The 23,174-nt window shown below is 43.6% G+C and overlaps 1 protein-coding gene across 4 annotated transcripts in view; it reads right to left on the reverse strand.

The window, feature by feature from the left end:
• The window catches only part of LOC8028301 (four and a half LIM domains protein 2), a 350,510-nt gene that overhangs the window by 119,165 nt on the left and 208,171 nt on the right, over window positions 1–23,174 (reverse strand). For all 4 annotated transcript variants that reach the window (XM_042291935.1, XM_042291937.1, XM_042291936.1 and 1 more), the window contains one exon: window positions 3,382–3,556. In XM_042291935.1, coding sequence (XP_042147869.1) covers window positions 3,382–3,556 — 175 coding nt within the window. The remainder of the gene's footprint in view (window positions 1–3,381; window positions 3,557–23,174) is intronic.

A 23,174-nucleotide genomic window follows, 5' to 3' on the forward strand; every position in this document is an offset into this window, starting at 1 on the left:
TTTGTGCCTAAATAATAAAACATGTAGGCTCCTCAGCTTTATAAAACGGACTTAGCAATCGAGGCAAAAGGGACGTATCCACGCTCTGTAACATATTCTGCTGAGTTCAATAAGCCCACAGGGTTGTTGAAAGTCGCCGTGGTGTCGTTCGTCGTTCGGATGTTTAATGGGCTCGGCCAACACCATCTTGACTCGAAAGGCCTGTGACCTCGCATTTTGACGCCCGCCCACTACGGACAACTGAAGGCCACCGATGGGTCTCGAGCGCTGAGTCTGCGTTCGGCCTGGATTCGTTCACAATCATTGCGTCGACAGACGCTTGACGTAGGATTGAGAGCGCCGACTTGGAGCCGCCGTATAGTGTAGCGGACATTTTTCAAAAAGGTTTCTGCACACGCGCAAATCTTTCTCGCACAGCGGCGAAAGCTTAAACTTCGCTCGGCGTTCGAAAGAATGTTTGCACTACCTCTCCTGCCTCTTCTGCGACTCCGATCAGCCGTAGAGAAGGCAAGAAAGGTATCGCAGCTCCCATTCTATCCTCCAACCGTACTTGGAGCTTTAGCCACCTGGTGTCGTCTTTATGTGAAAAAGGGCCATTATGTTTCATTTAAAAAAAAATATTTTTTTTTTGGGAGGGGGGGAAGTGGGGGGGGGGGAGGGCGGGGGTGGATCCATGCCAAAACCAGGAAGGGATCAGGGACGCTCTAGCGGAGGACAGAGGATTCACTTCGATCATCTGAGAATCTTTCGACGTGCAGCCGTCACCTCACTTACACGGTGCCTTCTCCGCAATACGCCTCCGTCAATTATTTCCAGCACATCGGCTGAAATTTAAACACCATTTAAACAAAACAAAACAAAACAAAAAAATTAAATGATTGTGTTTTTATTTGTGTAGTTTGTCCTGGCTCATCAGACAATAAGCTTGTAGGTGTTAGGCGGCATTCGCTTATTCGTGCAGGAGAATATCTAAACATGTACATGTATACTGAGCACGTTACAAAGTTAATTCCTGAGCACGTTACAACAAATATTGGAATAGCATTTCCTTGCATATACCACGGGAAGCCTGCGCGTTAACGTAGCCTTCATAGCCTTGCATTTACATGTGCTTGCCCGCATGTGCAGAGACATGGCGGCGGCCAGATGTCCTGCTTGCAGTCGTCTATACATGTATCCCCCTGAAAGATGGTTACCAAACCAGGCCGCTAGCTAATCTTTTAGTTTCGTCTTTTATCTTCATCTTCAGAAGTCACTTTTCGGTGATGGAGTCACCATTAAAAAGGCAAGTTCAACAAATCGAACAAGCATATAACACAAACTAAACCAGAATAGCTTTTGGCATAATAAAAACGGTATTTTACGGCAGTATTGAGCGTACGAAAGAAAATGATGCCTTATCACAAATCGGTTACGCTCTAACGTAAGAAGTTAGTAGCTAATTGACTGCGCCTAGACACTGAACTGTCAAGCGTATATACTTTCCCACAAACCACTTAAAGGAGCCATGAAACTGCTTTTCTGCTTTCGCTATAAAAACACTTACAATCACTCTTTCAGTGAAATAACTGAATAAACTTGTCTTAGTTTTTCTTTCTAGTCAATGGCAGTGGCCAAAAAATTCGTGAAATATGAGCATCGTTCATCCCCTCAACTCGGAGCCAGAACAGGCGGCCACGTGGCCCGGTGCCTATCTTATGCCGCCAACGTTAATCATAGCCACGGACTGGGGTTGGCAAAGCAAAAAACACGTGCTGGACTCCAGGCATTATTTGAGTTCGGCTATTCTCATCCCTGCAGTGGTTGGACACGAGCCAGTACCCGAGTCTCCGCCGAGGCATTGATTGTTCAGAGCCGAAGTCGCGTACTCAAGCAGTTCTCGTGTCTAGTTCATGAGTCCGGCTCCACTCCCGTCAGACGGATGGTTTCGATCCCACAATTACGCCATCGAGCTTTCCGAGAGCAAGACTGAAGAAAATAGTCCCCTTTTATCCTCGCAATTTCAAATCGACAAAGAAGCTTCTGAAACAGTGGCGGTCTGTACAAGCACAGTTCGGCCAGAGTAGGACCAGTACGCCTATGCCAAGTTACGAACATTTCAACCCGATATCGTTTCATAATCCCCGGGTACACGACAGGATATTTGTGCTAGCGAAGGTTTTTATTTGTACATGCATCTGAGAGCCCAACTAGCCAGAATACAATTCGTTGCTGAAGATTTGTTTTCTTTCCGCCCGAAAACCGTCGATCGGGAATCGTCCGGTTTTAATCGCGCTCACTCTCTTCTACGTGGTCACATGCCGCTCTGTATCGTTTAGACACAACCACCAAATATAAGCAAAGTCGTGGGTATCGAAGGCACGCACTCAATATTAAAAACAGTAACAATATATATATATATATATATATATATATATATATATGTACACGTTGATTGAAAAAAAAAAAAGGTGCACAGCCACGTAACTTTTGGCAGATCTCTTCACCTCCCATATTTCTTCTTCCTCCTCAGTCCAATTCCGGTTTCGGTTTCGAGAAGTTGCGGTTTTTATTTGATTAAACATATACGTGGCGCTGTAGCAAAATATTGATTGGGTAGTCATCTGACACCATAATAAACCGCCTAACCAAAAATTAAAAAAAAAAAAAAAAACTTTTGGGGGTGTTTGTGTGTTTTTTTTTTTTTTTTCTTAAGAGAGCTTATAGCTGGAATTTTTGGAGGAAGCTCGGCGAATGTGGAGGATTAAATATGCTTAAAACTAGGGAAACATACTGTGAAGCTGAGCATGTCGTGAGCATGCGCAACATCATGTTCAGTGTGACAGCGGAGGCATTTTTATTTCCTTCTTTTTACGATCTAAACCTATCTTGAGCCTCGTAAGTTGCCGACCTCGCTTATTCGGAGACTGCAGCGATTGGCCCCAAGAAGTCCCTCGCTGCAAAATACACGGACCAAACCTATTAGAGTGTGGAGTGGTTGCGAGCAATGCAGTAGTCGGTTCCACACCCAAGCCCGTGTGCAGCCGAAGCTACGATTCGGTGGACCCAATCAAGCAGTACCTAAAGTATACATAGTTATGGCGCTGGTCGTCATTGAACGTTAACTTTTTCCGGCTATATCGATCACGCATAGTAAATGTGCCGTGAAACGCCGTTTTTTTTTTTTTTTCTTTTTTTCTCCGTTGTTTGTGATTGGTTTAGCCAGTAACATAAAAGGCACAAAAACGACGAGCGCCGTGGCCATGCACTTTTGGGGCTGCTCGATGACTTCATTCGATCGTAGCGTCGACTCCGCTCGAACTCGGTGTGAATGCGAGTATACTCTACTGTTCTTCCGGTGAGCCGCCTCGGCTACCAGAGCAGAAGGGGAGGGTACAGCACCTTTGCACTGGACAGTCCAGGAGGCACCCAAGAGTACCCTTCTTGCAAGGTCTTCTCCTTTGAGGTCTGGTTGGAAGGGTCCGGCTTGATGCCGATCCGGTCGCGGACGTTGACGAACTCCTCGTGGTACACGTCGTGGGACTCCCGGGGACATTTGCAGTTGTTGCACACTTTTCTGCGACAAATGCGAAAGAAGGAAAGCTTGGCTTAGTGACGGAACGCTGGTGTTATCTAAACGTATACAGACACCAATCCCAAAAGCTGCAAATTCTCCCTTGTGATTATTCGTGAATGTCAGGATGACCCTCGTCGGGGTCGTCGCCCTGATTATATCTCATTTTATTGTGAACTCTGTTTTTTTTTTCTCTTTTTTTTTTTCCGATGGTAACTTGGTGAAAAAGTAAGGCGTAAACACGAGACACGGAGGCGAGACGTGGAAACAAGACGAAAAAACTTTGCAATTGAGTGAACGATATACGGCGTCCCCGTCACCCTCAAAGCATTGCTCTCAATGAGGGTGGTCCACTAGCTTCTATTGGCGTTGACATTGGACTCAGAAGTTTGCGTATAATTCTCGGTACATACATAATAGTGCCGAGATTTGCCGACGCAAGAGAGGTCTCTAAGAATAACAGTTCTTTCAAATGTAACAAAAAAAAAGGTTTTTTATTTTAGTTTTCAAATACTTTTTACACGCGTACATCTCGCGTTCAGAACTGCAGTTTGTGTTGCAGACTCGGCCATTGTGGGATCTAATTTCACATCTTTAAATATCGATACAAACGGCAATTACAGCAGACCGTACACCTCTAATACGTGTTACGGGCCGACGTGAAAATACTAAAATATGAAATACTTGCTGCACCAGGCAAATTACTGGATATGCGTACACAGCGACAAGTCGCAGACTGGCCAACGGCTTGCTCTACAAACATTTATACACGAAAGTTTACTTTTGTCTATGTCCATGTTAGCTCCCTAATGTCGAACAAAACCTTTCTAATACCCTTATTTGACGGGTTCCCTTAGCCGCAGTTACGCCTAAGTGGGCCGGTGTAACAAGGGTATAGGCAACCTGCAATGCTGTTTCCTTCTGGTGCTATCTAGTGACTGGCGCAAGAAACATTGGGTACGCCCGGGACTGGCGGCTCTGTTGTTGAAACGTGAGCTGTTACTCTGGTGACGCCGCTTAGCCTAGCGTCTGAAGCAAGAAATACTGGGTAGGCCAGGAAGCCGTGATCGCATAACATACTAGTACGGTGGAAACTATGTCCCTGACGGGCCAATCGGAACTTGACTACGTATCACCGGAGTGCATATTTACTGTGAAGGAATGTCAGACTTTTCGCTGCGTCATGCTCCAATATGTGTGCGTTGCGTTCGCATACGTGGCGGGTATCGAAGTCGTTGGCACTCAATGTGGGGCTTGTCGTTCACCCTTTGCCAAGTTACATCGAGACAGGCTATAACCGTGGGCTCTCACTCTGCTGGCGCCGCCTAACAGTTGCCGGCTGGCTCTTAGTTCAATTTCATGCACAACACGGAGACAGCTAAACACGGCGAATAACGCATAAATCTCGGCGAATTATGAAACTCAGAATGCGATAAGATCTACAAAAAAATGCGATGTGCACACTGATAATAAGCGAGTCACACGTCATGCTCGCTGTCCCTTTACATGTCACTTTATTTATTTATTTATTTATTTATTTATTTATTTATTTATTTATTTATTTATTTATCTCGTATTTGCAAGTCGAGAATTGTAGTTCGCTGCTCCTACTGTTCGCCGATAAGATTGGCTCTCTCCATATTTTTGAAAAAAGTGAAGTCATAGATATTTTATTTTTAGAATACTAGTTCCACAGCGCCCATCACAAAGCGGTGCTTTCTATTTTTATTTTTTTATCAAAGCGAATAAATATAATTAAATACATCTAAAGCGTTTTAAAATGAGGCGATAAAGCTGTGCTACAACGCCAAAAATAATTGAATGAGTAAATTTGAAAATAGTCACTGTATTTACACGACAGTAAGCTCTTACATAATCTAGTTATAAGGTCGCAATACATCTACTCCAAATAACTATATTCTTCTACGACATAAAGTTTGAGAATTTAACGATTTGACAAATATCGATAATAATGTTTTGAACGAATAGATCATCTCATGCTAACGAAGACAAAGCATACTGCACTTTATGGCAAATTTTCATCTCTGCAAAACATTCCCGAAACCAACTTTGCAAAAAATCGCAAAATAATGAACCCGCGCAAAAAGAGTCTTCTACAGTATATTGCAATGGGCTCCAAGTGACCGGTTTGCACATCAGAGCACATTGGGTTGAATCAAACCATTGTTTAAACCATTAATAGTGCTCAGCTCTAATTTGCAACACGAGCCGCCTCGATGACTTCGCGGGGGAGCAGGACTACAAACGCAGGGCTACAAAAAGAACAGGGTTACAAAAGAAATTTATTATCACTACATGCGGTATATGATCGGCTAAACTTTCTATTAAATATATAAAAAGGACCAGAATTCAGAGACGAAGTGAAAAGAATCAAACGAGACATTAGGCTTTCTTCTCGTCTCTTCTTGTGGGCTGTTTATAAAGGCTCCTTCGCACGATTACTATTACCAAGGTAAGCGTCAAAGAAAATAAAACGCTGGCTGCTCAGAACTTTTTTCGTAGTTTTCAATTATATGAAAGATGCAAATAACTCACGTTTATAGAACTATGTCACCATCAAAATGCATTTTCTTTTTTTTTGCAAAATTTACATTTATCGTCTGTGTGTGAAAAAAAAATAGATAAAAACAATATTCAACCAAAGAAACACTGCGCTCTTTCGTTTTTTTCTTGCTTTTTCTTTTGTCATTGTGCCGTTTTTATTGTTACAGTATCTGACTTGTTAATAGAATTACGAATATTTCCTAAATGTATCCTGTATTTTTAGTGTTCTCTTTTCCTCTCTACAACTTGCATCGAAAATGTGCACCCGTTCTAGGTCTCATCTAGTACGGGAACGTAAACCTACAAACTAAAAAGAAGAAAGAAATCCCCAAACACCCGTTCTTAAGAACAAGCGAATCTAATCCTGGCTAGTTTCATCCTGCCAGACATCGTACACGGCGCCCTTCATCGGATAATGTTCGTCATGCTTCACCTGGACGATCTATCCCACGCGAAAAAAAGTCGCGTAGCTGCTATTTGACGGCGGCTAATGCGAATTCATGGCAGTCATGCCTTACAGCATACTCTGCTACATCCTCGCCATCCTTTGAGAAAAAAAAAAAATCTTCCGTCGCAGTCCCAACCGTTTTGCTTGTTTCCTATAGATGAGAGCAGCAGAGAGGCCAACGAGGCCGCCTGGCGGGGCTGATGAGGTCATAAAGTGACGTTATGCTGCCAAAGAAGAACGCTCCTAACCCCGGTCCACCCGACGATGGACTGCGGCCGACGCTACGAGCCATGCCGGCCAATCCAGCTCTGTGAAAGTGTCACGCGGCTAAGCGCTCAGCATGTTGCGGCGCCCTTTTCGAAAGTCACCTGGCACTCACGTGGCATTGGACAGGCTTCGGTGGCTCGTAGCGGCCGCTACCGTTCACCGTAAGCTGAAACGGAGTGTAGCTGGCCGGGACCGACGGGCCTTGGCACGTCTGCGGCAAGCCCAGGGTTATGAGGGGCATAAGGGAAGCCTCGGCTACTTTCAGCCAAATTGGGTGGCGGCTCCCCGGGGCCAAATGCTAGCTTTAAGAATTCAGGAAGGCCAGGGAAGAAGAAAAAGAATGAAAGACCATGTTGGCGACCCTCGCATTTTCAAGTGATTTGGCTTCGAATAAATAAGTGGGCAGAAATATTAGTCAAAAAGATGCCCTTCAAAATGTTTTTTTTTTAACCAACTTAATGGGGTTGTTTTCTTGCCTTTAATGCAGTAGACAATAAAAACACACGTTTCAAGACAATCAATTTAGTTATAATGGTAAGATTTTTTTTTTCTAGAGTTCTTCACAAGCACCAGGTACACGCGCTAAATATACAATATACGCGTTCAACAATATTTCACGAGCATAATGCGAGATTCCATAATGCCTAACGCAGAATGTCATTAACCCTCCAACCACACATGAATTACAAAGTTATACAGCTTTTGTATAATGTACGGTGGAGTATCAATAATTTTGATTTCCGCAACCAAAAAAAAAAAAGCCTTCAGGTAACGAAAATTTCCAGACTTCTTCGGTGCAAGACCGAAAATGGGCCTTTCCCGGAACAACACACTCGGCGCCATCTATCGGCCAATTAGTGAGCGTTTTTGATGGACTTTTGATACATTTTGACCATCTATTACGCATTTCATATTGTTGCATAAGAAGGCGGAACAACCTTGCGGCGTTTTGTAATTAGAACGCAGGTGCCGCCCTCGCCTCCACGTCATTACTCACTGTTGGTACCTTCCAGTTAGCTCCATCAAAACCGGCGGACGGCGGCTTCTTCCACCACTAAGCGAGCGCATAATCAACCCCGGTAGAGGCTCATTGCGCACCCCCCTAAAAATGTCGTAATTTTGGATTCCAACTTAACATCGGGTATTTCAGGCTTATCTCGGTTCCTTAAGCACCAGTGAGTGTCCCACCGTAGGAACAGTATACACTGTTTCCGACTAAGGAGCATAAGTAAATCCTTCGCAATAACTCCGATAGCGATACCCGATACTCCCCCAGAGCCCTAGAGCACGCATAGTAGCGTTATCGGGTATCGTTATCAGAGTAATCAGCACAATCTACAAAAATACCCTGCTTATATTTCGTTTCAACTCAAGTCCAAGACGCAGCCGACGCTGCAAGCAAATGCATTTAACCAAGCAGCGTCACAAGCGCGCGTCACTGGGCCTTCTCTGTTTATGATTGCTTCAGCGATGATAAAACACGCAAAGAAGCAAGACGAGCACCATAACGGCGCGTCCTTCTCGCTGTCCGGTTGATCCCATACTCGAAGCTTTAACTGCGTCTGGACCTAAGGTGAAACGAACTATAGTCCGAGCAGTGAAGATTGCTGGACGAGTTGGTGCTGGACATACAAAAACGTGGCAGCGCTTGAGACTAGGACGAAGGAAGAGACTGGACAACTCAGCGATCGGTATTTGTCCGGTGAATTCCTTTGTCCTCGCGCACTTTTGGCGCGGCTTGTTTGACTCGATCCAATTGTAGCGTCGGCTGCACTCTGGCTTAGTGAAAAACTGAGTTTGGGCTCCTCCCGGTTCAGGTGTATGTTACATAGCTCTTGAGCGCGGCTATGAGTGTTGGTTGGAACAGGGCCGGGACGCATGGTGTTCGTACTAATCTAGACAAAGGGGGCCCGGCTAATTTCATCTGAGAAGGTTAACGAAGTTCGAGTACCTGGCGCGTGCCGCGAGACTGTCTTTTTGCTTGGGCTCAGATAGTTTTTTGTGTGTTTCGTTATATTTAGTCGCGACTAATAGCTCGAAGCGTGTGTCGGTACATTATAGTGTGTATTACCGAATAAAAGGGAACTCTAAAGACCTCGCGCTAAATGGCTGGTTTTGTTCAAGGTGAACCATCGTCAAAAAACAAACCGCTAGGCAAGCAAATTTACTTCCGCAAATTTGTGACAGGGTCATGTAGGTTCCTTTCGTGGAGCAAAAAAACAACAACAATAAACGAGTAGGGCTTTCCCGACGCCGAATCTACTACGGTGTCTCGTAACGTAATCTGATCGTAACAAAGTTTCTATGGTACAAACTCAGTGTCCTGATGTATGTTTTTTTTGTTTTTTTTGTTAACGGCTATTTTACGCATAAAATAAATTTTAAAGGGCCATGTTTCGAACCGACGTGAATCAGCGAGATAAACCGTCAATATATTTAGTGTGTATTTAGCGTTACAGCCTGATGTAAACAAGAAAGATTGGGGGACGCTTAAACTTCGCCTTTAAATATGGAACGAGATAGCGTTATCGGACCCCGTTCGCAAAGACTTCTCATATAAACGCGTGCGCGTTGCCAAGCCGTGGAAGCTTGTATGAATGGTCCCATAATGCAACGCGCGCAGCCACATGTGACGTCATGTGCGACGTCACACGTGGCTGCGCGCATTGCATTATGGAATTTTCCAGCTAAACTTTCCGCTAAATTTCGCACGAACATTTTCTGCAAAATTTTTAAACATGCGCTAAAGTAGCGTCTTTAAAGCGTAGACGCTTTAAGCACGCGCCGGATTACAGCTTGCATTGCTGACCCTCTCTTGTCTTACCGAGATACCGAGCCAAAACGGGCGTTGGTGAGCCTCCTCAAAGGCCAATGACGGGAAGGGTATAGAGTTAAAATGGCAGTAACCTGACCTAATATGGTAACGATGACGACAAGTAAACGCAATAAGAGAGAACAAAAACTGAAGGTCGGTGATGGTGGCGCCCATGCACAGCTGCTTGAAAGCGTCTATAGCTTACATTCTTGAGTGCGCGAATTCTGCTTCACGGGATGAACGCAAAAAAACGTCTCGTTTACGGATGTCATCATGTTCCGTGATTTCGCATTTTGATCACGACAGGTTCAAAGGCTCGTGCGACGATATTCGGTTAGAATGTTTCTGACTTTCCACAAGCTTACTGGAACAAGTGTTACCAAAGTGTGTCGCGCGCGGCATCACTGAACAGGAATCATTTTTTCGCGGTGTAATTTCATAAAATGAAAGAGCAGTTTTTCTTTCGGTCTGTCCTTCGCAAATCTTGGTGACGTTGCTACGTGGACACTCATTTTGGGCTCCTGAAAATCAATACCTCGACGAGCATCCAGGTGTCCAATCGGTGCAGTGACGGGGATATTTCACGACCCCTAGAAATGTCTGGAACTCCGAACGTGCCATGTGCTTTGCGAACCCCAGCGCGTGAGTAACTATGATGAACATTGGCGGCATATAATCGGAACCAGACCAAGTATCCGCTTGTTCCACTGGCCAGTTGAGCTAGAAGAAAACGCTGGCCGGTTCTCTCTCTTTTTTTTTTTTTTTACTTCTATTGAATGGCAACGGTTATTTCTAAACCGCATTTGCACAAAATACGAACATTTCTGCACCATCCTTTTAAGTTGTTTTTGTTTTTTTTCACATTAATTCTTTTAGTTACTGGTGTCACTCAAATCAAAAGATGAGACGTCGATCCTCCCCCGTAGGACCAAAACTAAATTTCAAATTACTTTGGAGAGAAGAAGTTCGATACGAACAACCTACCTAAGAGGCGGAAACGTTTCGCGCATTAACATGTGTGCAAATATGACTTTATACAGTTTAGATGTTACTGATTATCATCAGAACCTCAGAATATAAAAGAACCAAAAAAAATGCATCCCGGCATTATTCATTCTCAGCTTTTTCATTGACCTCAAAGAGTGAGACCGGTAAAGAGAAGAGCAGAATATATAGGAAATAAAACTCTTAGGGTAGTTTTTGTATTATCTTTAAAAAAAAAAAAAGAAACATCAACATAGTAATACAAGAAACAACTTCCCAGAACTCTACCATCATCATAACGTCTTCACTTTAACCCAGTTACCGATGACCGAAAGCAGAAAATCACGGAGTTACACCAAGACGGCTTCTGTCATCAGCCAACTTCTACCTGTGTAACATCAAACATTCATTAAGAGAACCCTGCCCCACACGCACAAACGCACACGCATGCATACACACACGCAAAGACACACACACAAACAAAAAGACATGCACAGACACGAACACCACGCATACATATATACAAACACACACGCACGCAGATTTGTCCATGCTCTGTATTTGTGCTTGTTTGGTCTTATACTTCGCACTTTTTCTAGTCCGCGGTTTGGCCGCCGAGAGGCGGTTCCCCTGGCGTGACGGCACCCGACGCCAAACTGACAGCTTTCATCTCCATTAGGCGACGGAGGCCTCGTCTTCGTGACCGGCCACGGCAGGACAGGCGCGACACTGTCAGGCCAGAACCAGATTACAAACAAGAGGCGGGACGAACCGGGAGGAGTTCTCTCGCCGTTTAGTCTCGGCAAGCTGACCAACGCCGCGCATTAAGCTAATACGTGAAGTGACGTTAAGCTGTCGTGATTAGCGGCTCGCCGACACCCCCCCTTCGCCCCCCAATTCCTGCCCCTCCCCTTGGCGTCTGTGATTCCGGTAGAACAATAAAGCTAGGCCATGCCTTATTTTTGCTAAAAAAAGACAACAAAGAAACAACAAAGAAAAACGAGTTTTTTAGGGGGAAAGAAAGCAAAAGCTTATATTTCTTTGGATGTGCGACTAACAGGTGATTATAGGTTGCGCTACAAAGTAGGGTGCTCTGCGATTCATGAGTAATCATAATGTGCGTTGTGATTAAATACACAAACTTGCATACGCTCTGGACATATTACCGTCTAAGATTCACGTGTCACCAATCGCGCAGTAATAATTGCTTCAATGCGAAATTCTCTCTGCTGGCGGTTTACCTTTCTAAGTTCACATTCAAAGCGCCCAAACCACACAAGGACATTAAAAAGGGGGACAGATGTAAAAAAAGAGATATATATAAGAACTAACCATACATTAATATTAATTACTGTTTTTTTTTTTTTTTTGTCGTTGCCTTTGCACTCAAAGTATGGACAAAATAAATTTGTGCGGCCAAGTGTGTGAAACGCATTCCTGAATCGTCCCTAAAACGAATCACGCAAGTCCGAATGCCCAGTAACAATTCATTTGGACAAAATTTCCCCCCACTTGTTTTAATAGACCTCAAACATAAAAATGAAAAACAAAAATCATAAAAACCGCCTTGCGTGCAAGGTCACTGTGGTTCACTAGAGCAGTGGTTCTCACATGGGGATTTCGAGGACCCTTTGGAGTCCGCGAAGACATTCAAGGGGTCCGCGAATAAGCCCTGCCTCATCAGTACAGCCCGGCAATAAAAGTTAGATTTTTTTTTTCAGATCGAGAAGCAATGTTTTTGCTTTCGGGCGTCGTGTGTATGTCAATAAGAGAACTCTACTAAAACATATGAAATATTGCAAAAAAGGCGAGGACAAGGAGTATACAGGACAGGCGCTAACATTCAGCTAGCTTTATTCAGGAAAAGCAAACATATATATAAACATGACAGGCAAAGCAGTACCACGTAAAAGTTTATTAATATTTTACACGATCATTGAAAAACTGAAATTCATTACAATGCAGTACAATAGAAAAGTCGCTGACACATGCCGTCCCACTTTTTTGGAAGCTTTATCAAAAAAAGTGGGACGGCATGTGTCAGCGACTTTTCTATTGTACTGCATAGTAATAAATTTCAGTTTTTGAATGATCGTGTAAAATATTATTCAACTTTTAAGTGGTGCCGCTTTGCCTGTCATGTTTATATATATGCTTGCTTTTCCTGAATAAAACTAGTTGAAAGTTAGCGCCTGTCCTGTATACTTCTTGTCCTCGTCTTTTTGCGCTGTTTTATATGTTTTACTAAGATGAACCAACTAGCCCAACAACGTACCCTACTAAAGAGAACTTTACTTCACACTAGCCATTCATAATGTCTATTTATTAAATCATTAATATATTTAACCTATACCTTTCCCCTCCCTTCACCACAAACGGAGTCATCCATCATCTCCGCCGATCCACAAGGGGTCCACGAAACATCAATGATTGAGAACCACAACACTAGAGATATGCGTGTGTACTAGTTGCGTTGACATATCGAAGAAAAGGCAAAGCATTATCTACAGTCAATATTTATAAATTAAAACTGAACACTTCTTAAATGGTTCAAATCAGAGTTCAGCCATTATTATGTCAAAGTAAAAAAGACGCGCAAGGAGCAAGACGCGATCTGGTTAGGAAATATCGTAATCTAAACCCAGAGACACGGATAAATAAAATAGCGGACAATACGACGTAAAAAAATGCGTGTCGTCTTGTCCGTTATATCAATTATCCGTTTCGCAAGGTTAAAAGAAAAATAACTCGTTTTGTTGCATATTGATTTTTGATGAATATTTCAAGTAAACAGAGGCTCAGTTTCAGAGTAAGTTTTGTGGTGAATTGCAGTGACCCGGACTCCAAAAAAAAAAAGATTTCTTTGGCGAAAGCCGTTCTTGTCGAACTTTCGCAGTGGATCCCCGTGTGTTTCTGTTGGTTCGTGATGGCCGAAAAATATTTGATAAATTTAACGAGAAAAGCTTCCCGTTAAATTTAGCGGGAATTTATATTCGATTTATTTGTACGGGAAAATGTGTCCGCTTCTATATATCAGAAAAAAGTACCCCTCTAAACTTGGCGGAAACTTATCTCTCTTAAGTGTAGGGAAAAATTAATCCGCTCCATTTAGCGGGAATTTTTTTTGCTAAATTTAGAAAAAATTTCCTGCTAAACTTAGTGCAACAATTGATCTGCTAAACGTCATAGTGTGACAAGAAGTATGTTGTCTATAGCTTGGCGCACCTCGGTTTTCGCCGCCGTTTATTTGCAGAGCACGGCAGAAACCTGGATTTTTTTTCTCGAGTTTAGTCAAATTGGGTGAAAGAAGACAATGTTTAGAATACTACAATTTTCACATCAACTCATACACGTTGCACAAACGACAAGGATGACGTCAAGTCCATCTGGATTATGCACAACTTTCTGAATTTCCTTAGCTTTTGGTATAAGATTGTTGCTTATGCACATACATTGCTTATTGTGTATGACTAATTGGTGACATTCGATACAGAGTCGAGCGCTGTTAGGCACTGTGCCTATTATTTAAAGCTAGAACTCGTTTCCGTCTCCACCTTCAGATCTACATGCGGCCTTCTATTTTATCTCGTACTAGCCGAGTACTGAACCGCTCGACTAATATCAGTTAACACCAGAGTGACACCCCCAGAAATCCTTGTAAGCTCATATTTCGTGACAGGCAACATTTCTGTAGTGCATAATATTTGTTCAGCAAATGGCATGCCCACTAAACACAATCAAGAATATTATTGTGCTCTTACAAACAAGGATACGCACACCCTAGCTTTAATGGAACAACGAGATAAATTTAACGGAACAACGAGATAAAGTTACCCTTAATTCCGGAAACAATAAGCTTCGTACCGCGCACTAGATCTCGTTTGTCTGGCAAAAACGCCACATAAAGATTCAAAAGAAATTTCCAGCCGTGCTACAGGGCATCCCGGTAGAACCTAAATAAATCAAATAGCGAAGACTGCGGGCGAGAAACACAGAGAGGAAGCCAGGAGCGATGTTCGCAGCCAACCATGATTTCCTGGGCGCGGTCGGAGTGGGAGGGGTTAGACTTTTGCGGGCGGATGACATGGACACGAAACTTGCTGCCTCAGACGCTCAAAGCGGAGCCAGATGTTTTCACTGGAGGATGCTAACGAATACACGATACGGTGGGTGGCTACTGGCCTCCGAAAAATTGGCAGATCAATACCTCTCAATTGGTCTAATTTCTAGCGACCTCGAATGCGATAACAAATTTGAGTTATTCTCGTTGTTCGGGATTTTATTACTGGATACTTTATTTGCTTGAGTTAAGTAAGTGAGACGGAAGCTCCACGCGCGATTATAAGCAGAAAAGCTTCCATAATATCATTGTTACTTATACAGATGGCAGAATCCTTGTATCTTTGGGAGGTATCCGCCAACACGTGTTATGCATAGTCATGAAGAAGAAACGTGTATCACGTCAGGACGCATTTCGTTTTACTTGTTTGCACAACAAACAGAGGCATCTTAGTTACAGCACGTGAAAGACGCGCAGCAATGTAAAACGGCATTGCTAAAACGATCCGAGGAAAACGTGCGCTGCAGCGTGATTTTGCGGTGCAGTATTCTTGACACCTCAAACTGCAATTATTAATTTGTTTATTTTCCCTTCATTATAATATTTACTTAAATTATTTCTGCATACTTCTTTCGATGTTGGTAAATATAAAAAAAAGTATCATTCGAACGAGGACAGCTGTACACTCTAAAAAATCTGAAGCAGCTACTCCCTCGCAAATGAATGGGAGAGTCAATAACTGAAATCTACAGAGAGAGTTCGGGGAATCACGAGGCAGAGCGTACGTATAGATGTCCAGAAAACGTCTCTGCTGTGGCACTCAGCGTAGCGTTTCGCAATGCTCATTGCCCCAGCGCAGACCGATTTTTTAACATGAAACGTTCCTTTGGCTAGTTGTTCAGCCTTTCGTGGAATCTGATAAGTGAAGCCTGGGAAGTGAAGCTCAATGATGATTAGTTGACGGGGGAGGTCACGCGACCAGAGCGATAGGCGAGGAGGAGTGAGGCAGACGAGGAGGGGATCAACCACCTGTGCGCACTGAAGAAGAGCAGTTCGACGACAGTGTGGGAGGCTCTAGAAGATCGCCAGGTTTATCAGCCCGATTAGCGGTAGTATTGCTTCGTTCTAGGAACAACTGGCAGGCGTACACATGGTACGCGTTAAACTATCTGATGAAGAGCGCCGTGAGAGTATCGGCTAAACGTTGGCGATGATAGAACGTTTTTCGAATGCAACACAAATATCTAGCAATTTGCCATACATTTCTTGTAGCTATACACTAATGAGCCTCGTCATTCGCCAAGCTCTCTTAGTAGATTGCAGATATACGCTCTCTGAAGTACTTTGCGGAAGAGTAGTGGCTCCGGATATTTTAGAGTGTATATCTGCGACGTACACAGGCACACCCCGTCTCCAAATTCTTAAAAGCAATAAAGCACATAACTACATCCCTGGAAAAAACTCATCGTGCTAACAAGTCGTCAACACGGTTTTCGATCGGGGTAATCAACTACTAGAAAACTTACAAAATGCATGCATGATTTCTCCTCAGAAATTAACAGTCGAAATTAGATTGACGCCACCTTAGAGTTGTACAAAACATATGGCAGGGTATCACACACAAAATTTGTTCTAAAACTGGAAACCTTACTTACTTCAGGGCAAATCGTCAGATGGATTAAAGAACCCGACGGGAAGGCGAGGCTCCGGCGCTATTTTGAAAGCGCTGTTGTTGCTACTTGGCGCATTACTCTGAAATATAATTTCGATATTCATAATCCTGGGGGCCATATAAAGATGATTTAAGTGGTTTTTTCTCAGATACAAAACTGTTTTAGTTTCGCTTTAAGCTACCAGAGACTAAAGCACGCACCGCGCTCTTCTTGAAACCTTCAAAAAACATTGTAATAGTTTTCACGTCTGCACCGAGTACCATACCCTTGAGCTTGGTTGAAATCGGAACACATTCACCTGGACGACTTCAAAACAATTGGCGACGCATGTACTCTTTGCTGAAACATTCACTTACAGTTTGCGGAGTGTTCCTCGCTGAGTACTATCACCCCTTCTCGCCGTTCTGCCTTCTTTTCAAATATTTCAATTCGTTTTACTCTTACTCAGCTTGTTGTCTCTCAATTTTTCTTTTTTAAATCAACAGTGAGGTTTTGTATGCCACTTCGAGATTCTCTATAATATTTCACTTTCAGCGGCCGCCCGGCACGTGTTCATTTCGTTTCGTCCACCGATAATCGCTTGGTTTGTGCGACAGAAAGTTTTATGGTATAATTAGCAGACTACTTTGCAAGTCTTATTGGTTACGGGCCATCAGTCACGTTAAAAAATGGGATTGAACGTTTGAATCCGCTGCAAAGACTTGCAGCGGATTCTGCAAATTATGGTGCTGTTCTGAGATCTGTTTTCGCTGACAGTTTAGGAAACCCAGGGTTTGACTTATTATGTTTACGATTCTTTCTTTGGGATTCTTCCTTTGACATTGTTATCGGATAGTACTGCAATTGCGCTGGCTGTGGAACAACAAGGATATGATGCTTGGCACTTGCTACACCCTCCTTTTCTCTCAATTTCCTAGTAAACATACGCTCATCTTGTTGCTCGCATTCTACTTGTGCTTATCGACACCTCCTGCCTCTGTGAGCGTAATTGAGCAAACAAATCGCCCCCCTGCAATACTCTTCGCCAGTTGTTAAACCTAAAAGGAGAACCTTAAATAACCATCATTTCTCGGTTATGCTTAAGCACACACAAAAAATATATATATACATAAAGATACCTGTCTCGTTAAATGTGTTTGAACTAGAAACTCCGCCCATTTACGCCTTCTCGTTGGAGAATCTAATGACTGCAAGAAGCTCGCGAGAAACCAAGTAAATAGCTTCAAAGGCATAGCTTGCCATCCAACTTCCAAAAATGAATTTATAACAGTTCGAACGTCTGTTGCTCCTACTGTTAATAAATACGGGTTACTTTGATAGGTGACACCACCAGTTCTCGGAATTCATTTTGATTCCCGTCCTCGTCATCTACCTGCCGGATTTTCCAGACCTCGCCTTCTTCGTGCGATAGAGTCCTATAAAACTTCATATTTACGACAAGAAGATTATCCAAATAATTAGAATCCAAACATTATTTTAATTTATTTAATTTAGAGTCTACTTTAATTACTTACTTGTTAATAATTATCGTAATGAAAACAAAAACAAAACAATTATCACTTTTTATGTGTTCCTGGCACCGGCGCATTGTACGCGTATGCAGCTCAAGGCACTTTTCTCGCACCGCCGACTTAAGTGCCATCTACAAACGATGTCTTTCGAAATACAGGAAATGTTGCAAAGCTTGTTTCCATTGACGAGATATTTAGGCGAGTAGGGACGACTCTCTAGTTCTACTAGTAGGCTCATCGCCATGCCAGGTTGTTTCATGGCAACGCCCTCTCTAGAAGTATTCATAATACCTACGGAGATATCATCAAAAGCAAAACTGAGTCACGTCATATTATCCACGGTGGCAGAGCTCGCTGCAATTCGAGCAGCCATCCTACATGTCGAAACTGAAAGCCCACAATTTCTTTGGCAACATTAGTTGAATCTAAAACAGGTCTTAAGACTCTCTTGGCAATGAAAACGTGTGTCCCATATTTGCATACCGCCCACAAAAAAAATTAAAGCAGCTCACCGTGCTACATGCCAGGGACATAATATTATCCTACAATTGCTTCCCGCTCATTCTGGAATAGCCGGGAATACCTCCGCGAAGAGAGCCGCCAGTAATGCCCGCGAGAGCGCGCTAACGGGCCTAATATTCATTTTCGAGGTTTAATGCGAAAACAATATTAAGAAATTTAGGCAAAGATATAACAACGGCTATGCAGGCTGGAGAATAAAAGTCAAGATTATTGAAATCAGACAAGTTTTTCTGTGAAGTTTTCGATCAAATCTTGCCGCAAAAATAATTCCGAAAATATATTGCCTTTTATTTACCGTTTTTCTATCGTCTGGTGCTTTCTCTGCGCATGTGTTTTGTAATTAAATCAAGGAATCACCAAGCCAGAAAGATTTATATAAAATTGAACATTACCAAAAAGAAGAGCTCTTCTAAGAAAATCGGAGCGTTGAGCTTGATTTATATCTTGCACTCCGTTTGTCAGCTACATAACGTCCTGCTGCCACAAAATCAAAACGCAAAGGAAAGAAAAAAAAACTAGAAAAGTGATGTTTTACCACAATCAAGTCAAAACTCGAGAAAAAAAAATTAAATTCAGATTTAACATAACTAAAATCATCTAGCAATTAGTGTTCTAGTATGGCGGTGATTACAGCAATAAAAAGATGTTAATTCAACAGAACTTTAATTCAGAGCAATTATTTTTTCCCATTGTTATCAGTGATAACGCAATTTGACATATCAATTTGACATGTTGAAGAATATATCTAGTGGTAAGAATCACCATTTTCTAGCTACAGTGATTTCAATCATATTAGTCTGATTTAGATCAAATAACTCTGATTTAAATAAAATATGTGTGATCTAAATAGAGTAGGTCTCATTTACATCGAAAAAGTCTGAATTAAATCAAATAAGTATGATTTGTATAACTTTTGTTTAATAATGATTTTTTATTTATCTTTTTGTTTTTACTTTGCGCTATGCGGCGAACGGTTCAATATGACTACACCTTTTTAACCATATAGATTCTCAGCTCCATCTCCTTGTTCGACAAGGACTTTCAAGAGCAATTGAGAGTAGTATTACGTCGTCTAAGACTTCAGGTAACGTACACCGATAATTACTCTCATAAAATAGACAAAGCTCATTTTTGCGAATGCATGCCATGTAGAAATGCACATGAAGTCCAACACGTGTTGAGCCAGTGCCTAGAATACAGCCGTGAAAATAAAGCAATGACGACCCGACTGAGCCTGAAAAAAGTGCAGCAGGCCGAGCTTTATGTTCCGCTTAGTCCTCGGACACCTCCTTCTCAATACTACGGAAACTATTCCGAAATTCCTCAAGAAGACTCACCTGCACCAGACTTTAGTAAGTGAAGATGAACTGATATAAAAATGACAACTTCTGGCAACTTTATTTTCAGGTTTTGTTTTATATTTGTAATTTGTGCAGTCTTTCTTTCTCTCTTTATTTATTTATCTTGTTCTTGTTCCATCTAATTACAATGTTTTCTCCGGTTCATTTCACGGTGTAGCAAACCAACAATAGGTGTTGGTTGACCTCCATAGTCTATAAAACGCCAATTTCTATCTCTCTCTCTGTGTGTCGTCAATAACAAAGCCTTTGTTAAGATTTTTCTGCGCCACCCATCAAAGACCAGCGCGGCATACAGATTTAACACAAGAACTGCGTCAACGTTCCGCTGGAACCGGTGTTCTCACAATCGGATCTCGAATCCCTGGCCGAACTCAGACGCAGCACTCGTATCCCACTGCACCTCGCGCCGGCCTCCAGTATCGGTGACGCAGAGCACCCAGCACTGCGGCCTTGCCATCCTAGGTGTTGCTTCATGCCAAAGAGCGAAACTCTGGTGTTCTAGCTTGTCCCCAATAAACTCTCCCACGGCGTGACCGAACGTTACCAGACCAGGATGAGCGAGGAGCGTGATAGAAACCAAGCACATCGTTCGCTCGTCACATCTCGCGCCGACGTGGTTCTTCCAAACGTTCGAAGCCAACGCGCTCCGCGAAATTAGAGTCCCTTCCAATACCAACTAAATGAGACAAGGCCTGCCCAACACGTCATCGTTGGAGGAAATCTCACCCGTCCCAAGCGACAAACACGCTGAAGCTCGACTACAGCATACGCCGAAAAGTGGCAAACGCGTGAGCGCTGGCGTTGCCGCGCGCTGCTGTGAGGCGCTGCAAAGGCCCCTTCAAACACTTGCGACTTCATTGGGGTGGAGAGGCTAAAAACTGTTTTTTACGCCTTTCGTGACGGCTTACGAACGACTCCACAGCAGCGGAGCCGGTCGTAAACCGGCAGAAAAAGTTTAAAACCGGTCGTGTCGAAGCCGGTCGTAGTCAAACTCTAGTGTGTGAACCGGCCACCCGCTCAAACCAAACAAGTGTGTGAACGGGCCACCCGTTCACACATTCACGTATGACTACACCCGACTTCGACACTACCGGTTTTTAAGATTCTTGTGACGGCTTCCGACCGGCTCCGCTGCTGCGGTCCTGATCGTAAGCCGTCGTGAAAGACATAAAAAACGGCTTTGAACCTCTCCGCTCGTTGGCGCAATTTGTAGTCGGTGAAAGATTAAGAACCCGGTCTTCGCCTTCAGCATGCGATCGTTGCCTTTTGCCGGGTTCTGGCTGAACATGCGACAAAGTGTCATACAAAGGCAGAAAGATCGCGCTCTAGGCGGAGTATCTACTGGGTTCTTGACCCGTCACGTGCTCTACAGCTCTTTTTTTTTAACGCTCCTAGGTCGCTCTTATGTTGCTGATGATGATAATGTAGCTGATGCGACTCTCGAGTGCCCTATCAGCTAGAAATTTTCTGCCACCTTCTTGGACTTGTGGTGATCAGCGGGCGCGAGGAGAGGAAGAAACGCGCAGCACAGGACACCAGTGGAAACAACGTTCGTCCCGGCTCAGCCACTTGGCTGCTTTGCCAAACAAGGAACGACACGTGCGGACTACATAAATAAATATTTATGTAGGCCGCACGCTACAAACTTATGAAATCCGCTCAACACAATTCTCGTCCTCCTTTCCGGTCTTGCATTCTAAGATTTTCAACACCTCTTAAAAGTTTCCATTGCATTTTTCTTACAAATGCCGCGTATCCGTTTTTGTGTTATCTTCTAGTAAGGAATAAAGCTGGAAAGGGCCTGCCACTCAAACGTTTCTGCTCGACATTCACGGGAAATGTAGGAGAGGAACGACGTCGAACGGCCCTCGACGCGGTTTTGCGAACAATGACAACTGTTCTCCCCACCACAGAGATAATCCGCGCAGAGTCCTTCTCAGTGATCGATAAAAGTAACTGCTCGGGTTGAGGTAGCGACGGACCAGTCGCGGCAGTTCCTTTGCCTCGGGGCTGGTGCTGTAAAAAAAAGAAAAAAAAAAAAAAGAAAGAAAAAACCAAAATGACCCAAATTGAGGTCCTTTTGGTTTCCCTCAAATCCTGGGATTGTGACTGTCGTCGACACTGCTGTGCTGTGTTATTTGAGATCCTTTTCAAATAAATCTTTTTCGGGCAACCCTGTACCGTATGGTACACATCGCGACACTGGTAGCGCGAACACGACATCGGCGCATTTTCGCATTTTACTTCTAATTAGTATTACCGAGCACGAAATTATATCACTTACATTATATAACAAAATAAGCTCTTTCGGTAGCAATAATAACTTGGATGACATCCTTTGGTTTCGAAAAGAAGAAATGGAAAAACCGGCGATCGCTTGTTCGCTCTAGCAGTGTCGCGCTCTCTACTTACCGTATATTGTTCAAATGATGACACTCTCTTAATCCGAGTCCTGTCGTGCAGATCTGTAATCAAGTTATTTGTGCGCATGAAATATGCGTACCTTTCGGCTATCTTCTGTTGCAAATGATTTTTCGACAGCTAAGCGCTTTGTCGATTGACACTACTGAGCCGGCGGCTCCGATATAACTCATCGTAAAGTAAGACAAACATTCCAGTCACATTAGCTCCGTCGCGCACATACCACAACACGTGAGGTACAATGTTGTTACAAAGCCCTTAGGAATATACATATATCATGAAACACAAAAAAAAAGCAGGGGGAAAAGACAATAATTTAGCCTCCCGCATCACTTGAAATTGCGCCTTCGCCAGCTGCGCCTATCAAAATCAACAATTCACTCGGTTAGGGTTAGCAGGGACGTCGGTGAGAAACTAGCCTCGAACCCAGTCAGAGGGTGGAAACAGGTTCGCTTGTCATTGAGGCCGAGGATATCATGGAAATGTGTATAGGCGCCGCTGTATGAATCCACTAGTGAGGTCGCTTGAGTGGAAATGAACAGAACTTGTCTTCTAGGTGGTATAGCACCCTCCCACAGAACAAAATAGAGCGCTAGCATAGAAACCCATTCCGAATGGCTCGAAGAACAGGTGACTTTTTAATCAACACGACGCTTCTCTCCGACTGTCCGAAAGCATGGTATGACGTCGGGTTCGCCCGAAAGGACCGCGAGCGGATGACAGACTCGGGAAACGAATGCACCGGATCTAACGAGCAGGCGGGGGAGGTCCCCTCGTTGGGGAGCGCGTTGCCCCGTGGAGCGACCGGTATTGGCGAGGTGCCGACGACGTAACCGAGACAACGATGCGGATGACGCGCGCTTCCCAAGCCGGCCACGGTAATGCGGGGCAGCGTCACTCAGGCTCCGAGTGGGAGGGCCTGTGTCGCGGTGCAGCCGACCCCCATGTTTGCAGGCAGAACGTGGAATTGCCATCCCGGTATGGGGTGCACTAA

Source organism: Ixodes scapularis, unplaced genomic scaffold (genome assembly GCF_016920785.2).
Source record: "Ixodes scapularis isolate PalLabHiFi unplaced genomic scaffold, ASM1692078v2 PGA_scaffold2__306_contigs__length_199485367, whole genome shotgun sequence".
Taxonomy (NCBI): Eukaryota; Metazoa; Arthropoda; class Arachnida; order Ixodida; family Ixodidae; genus Ixodes; species Ixodes scapularis.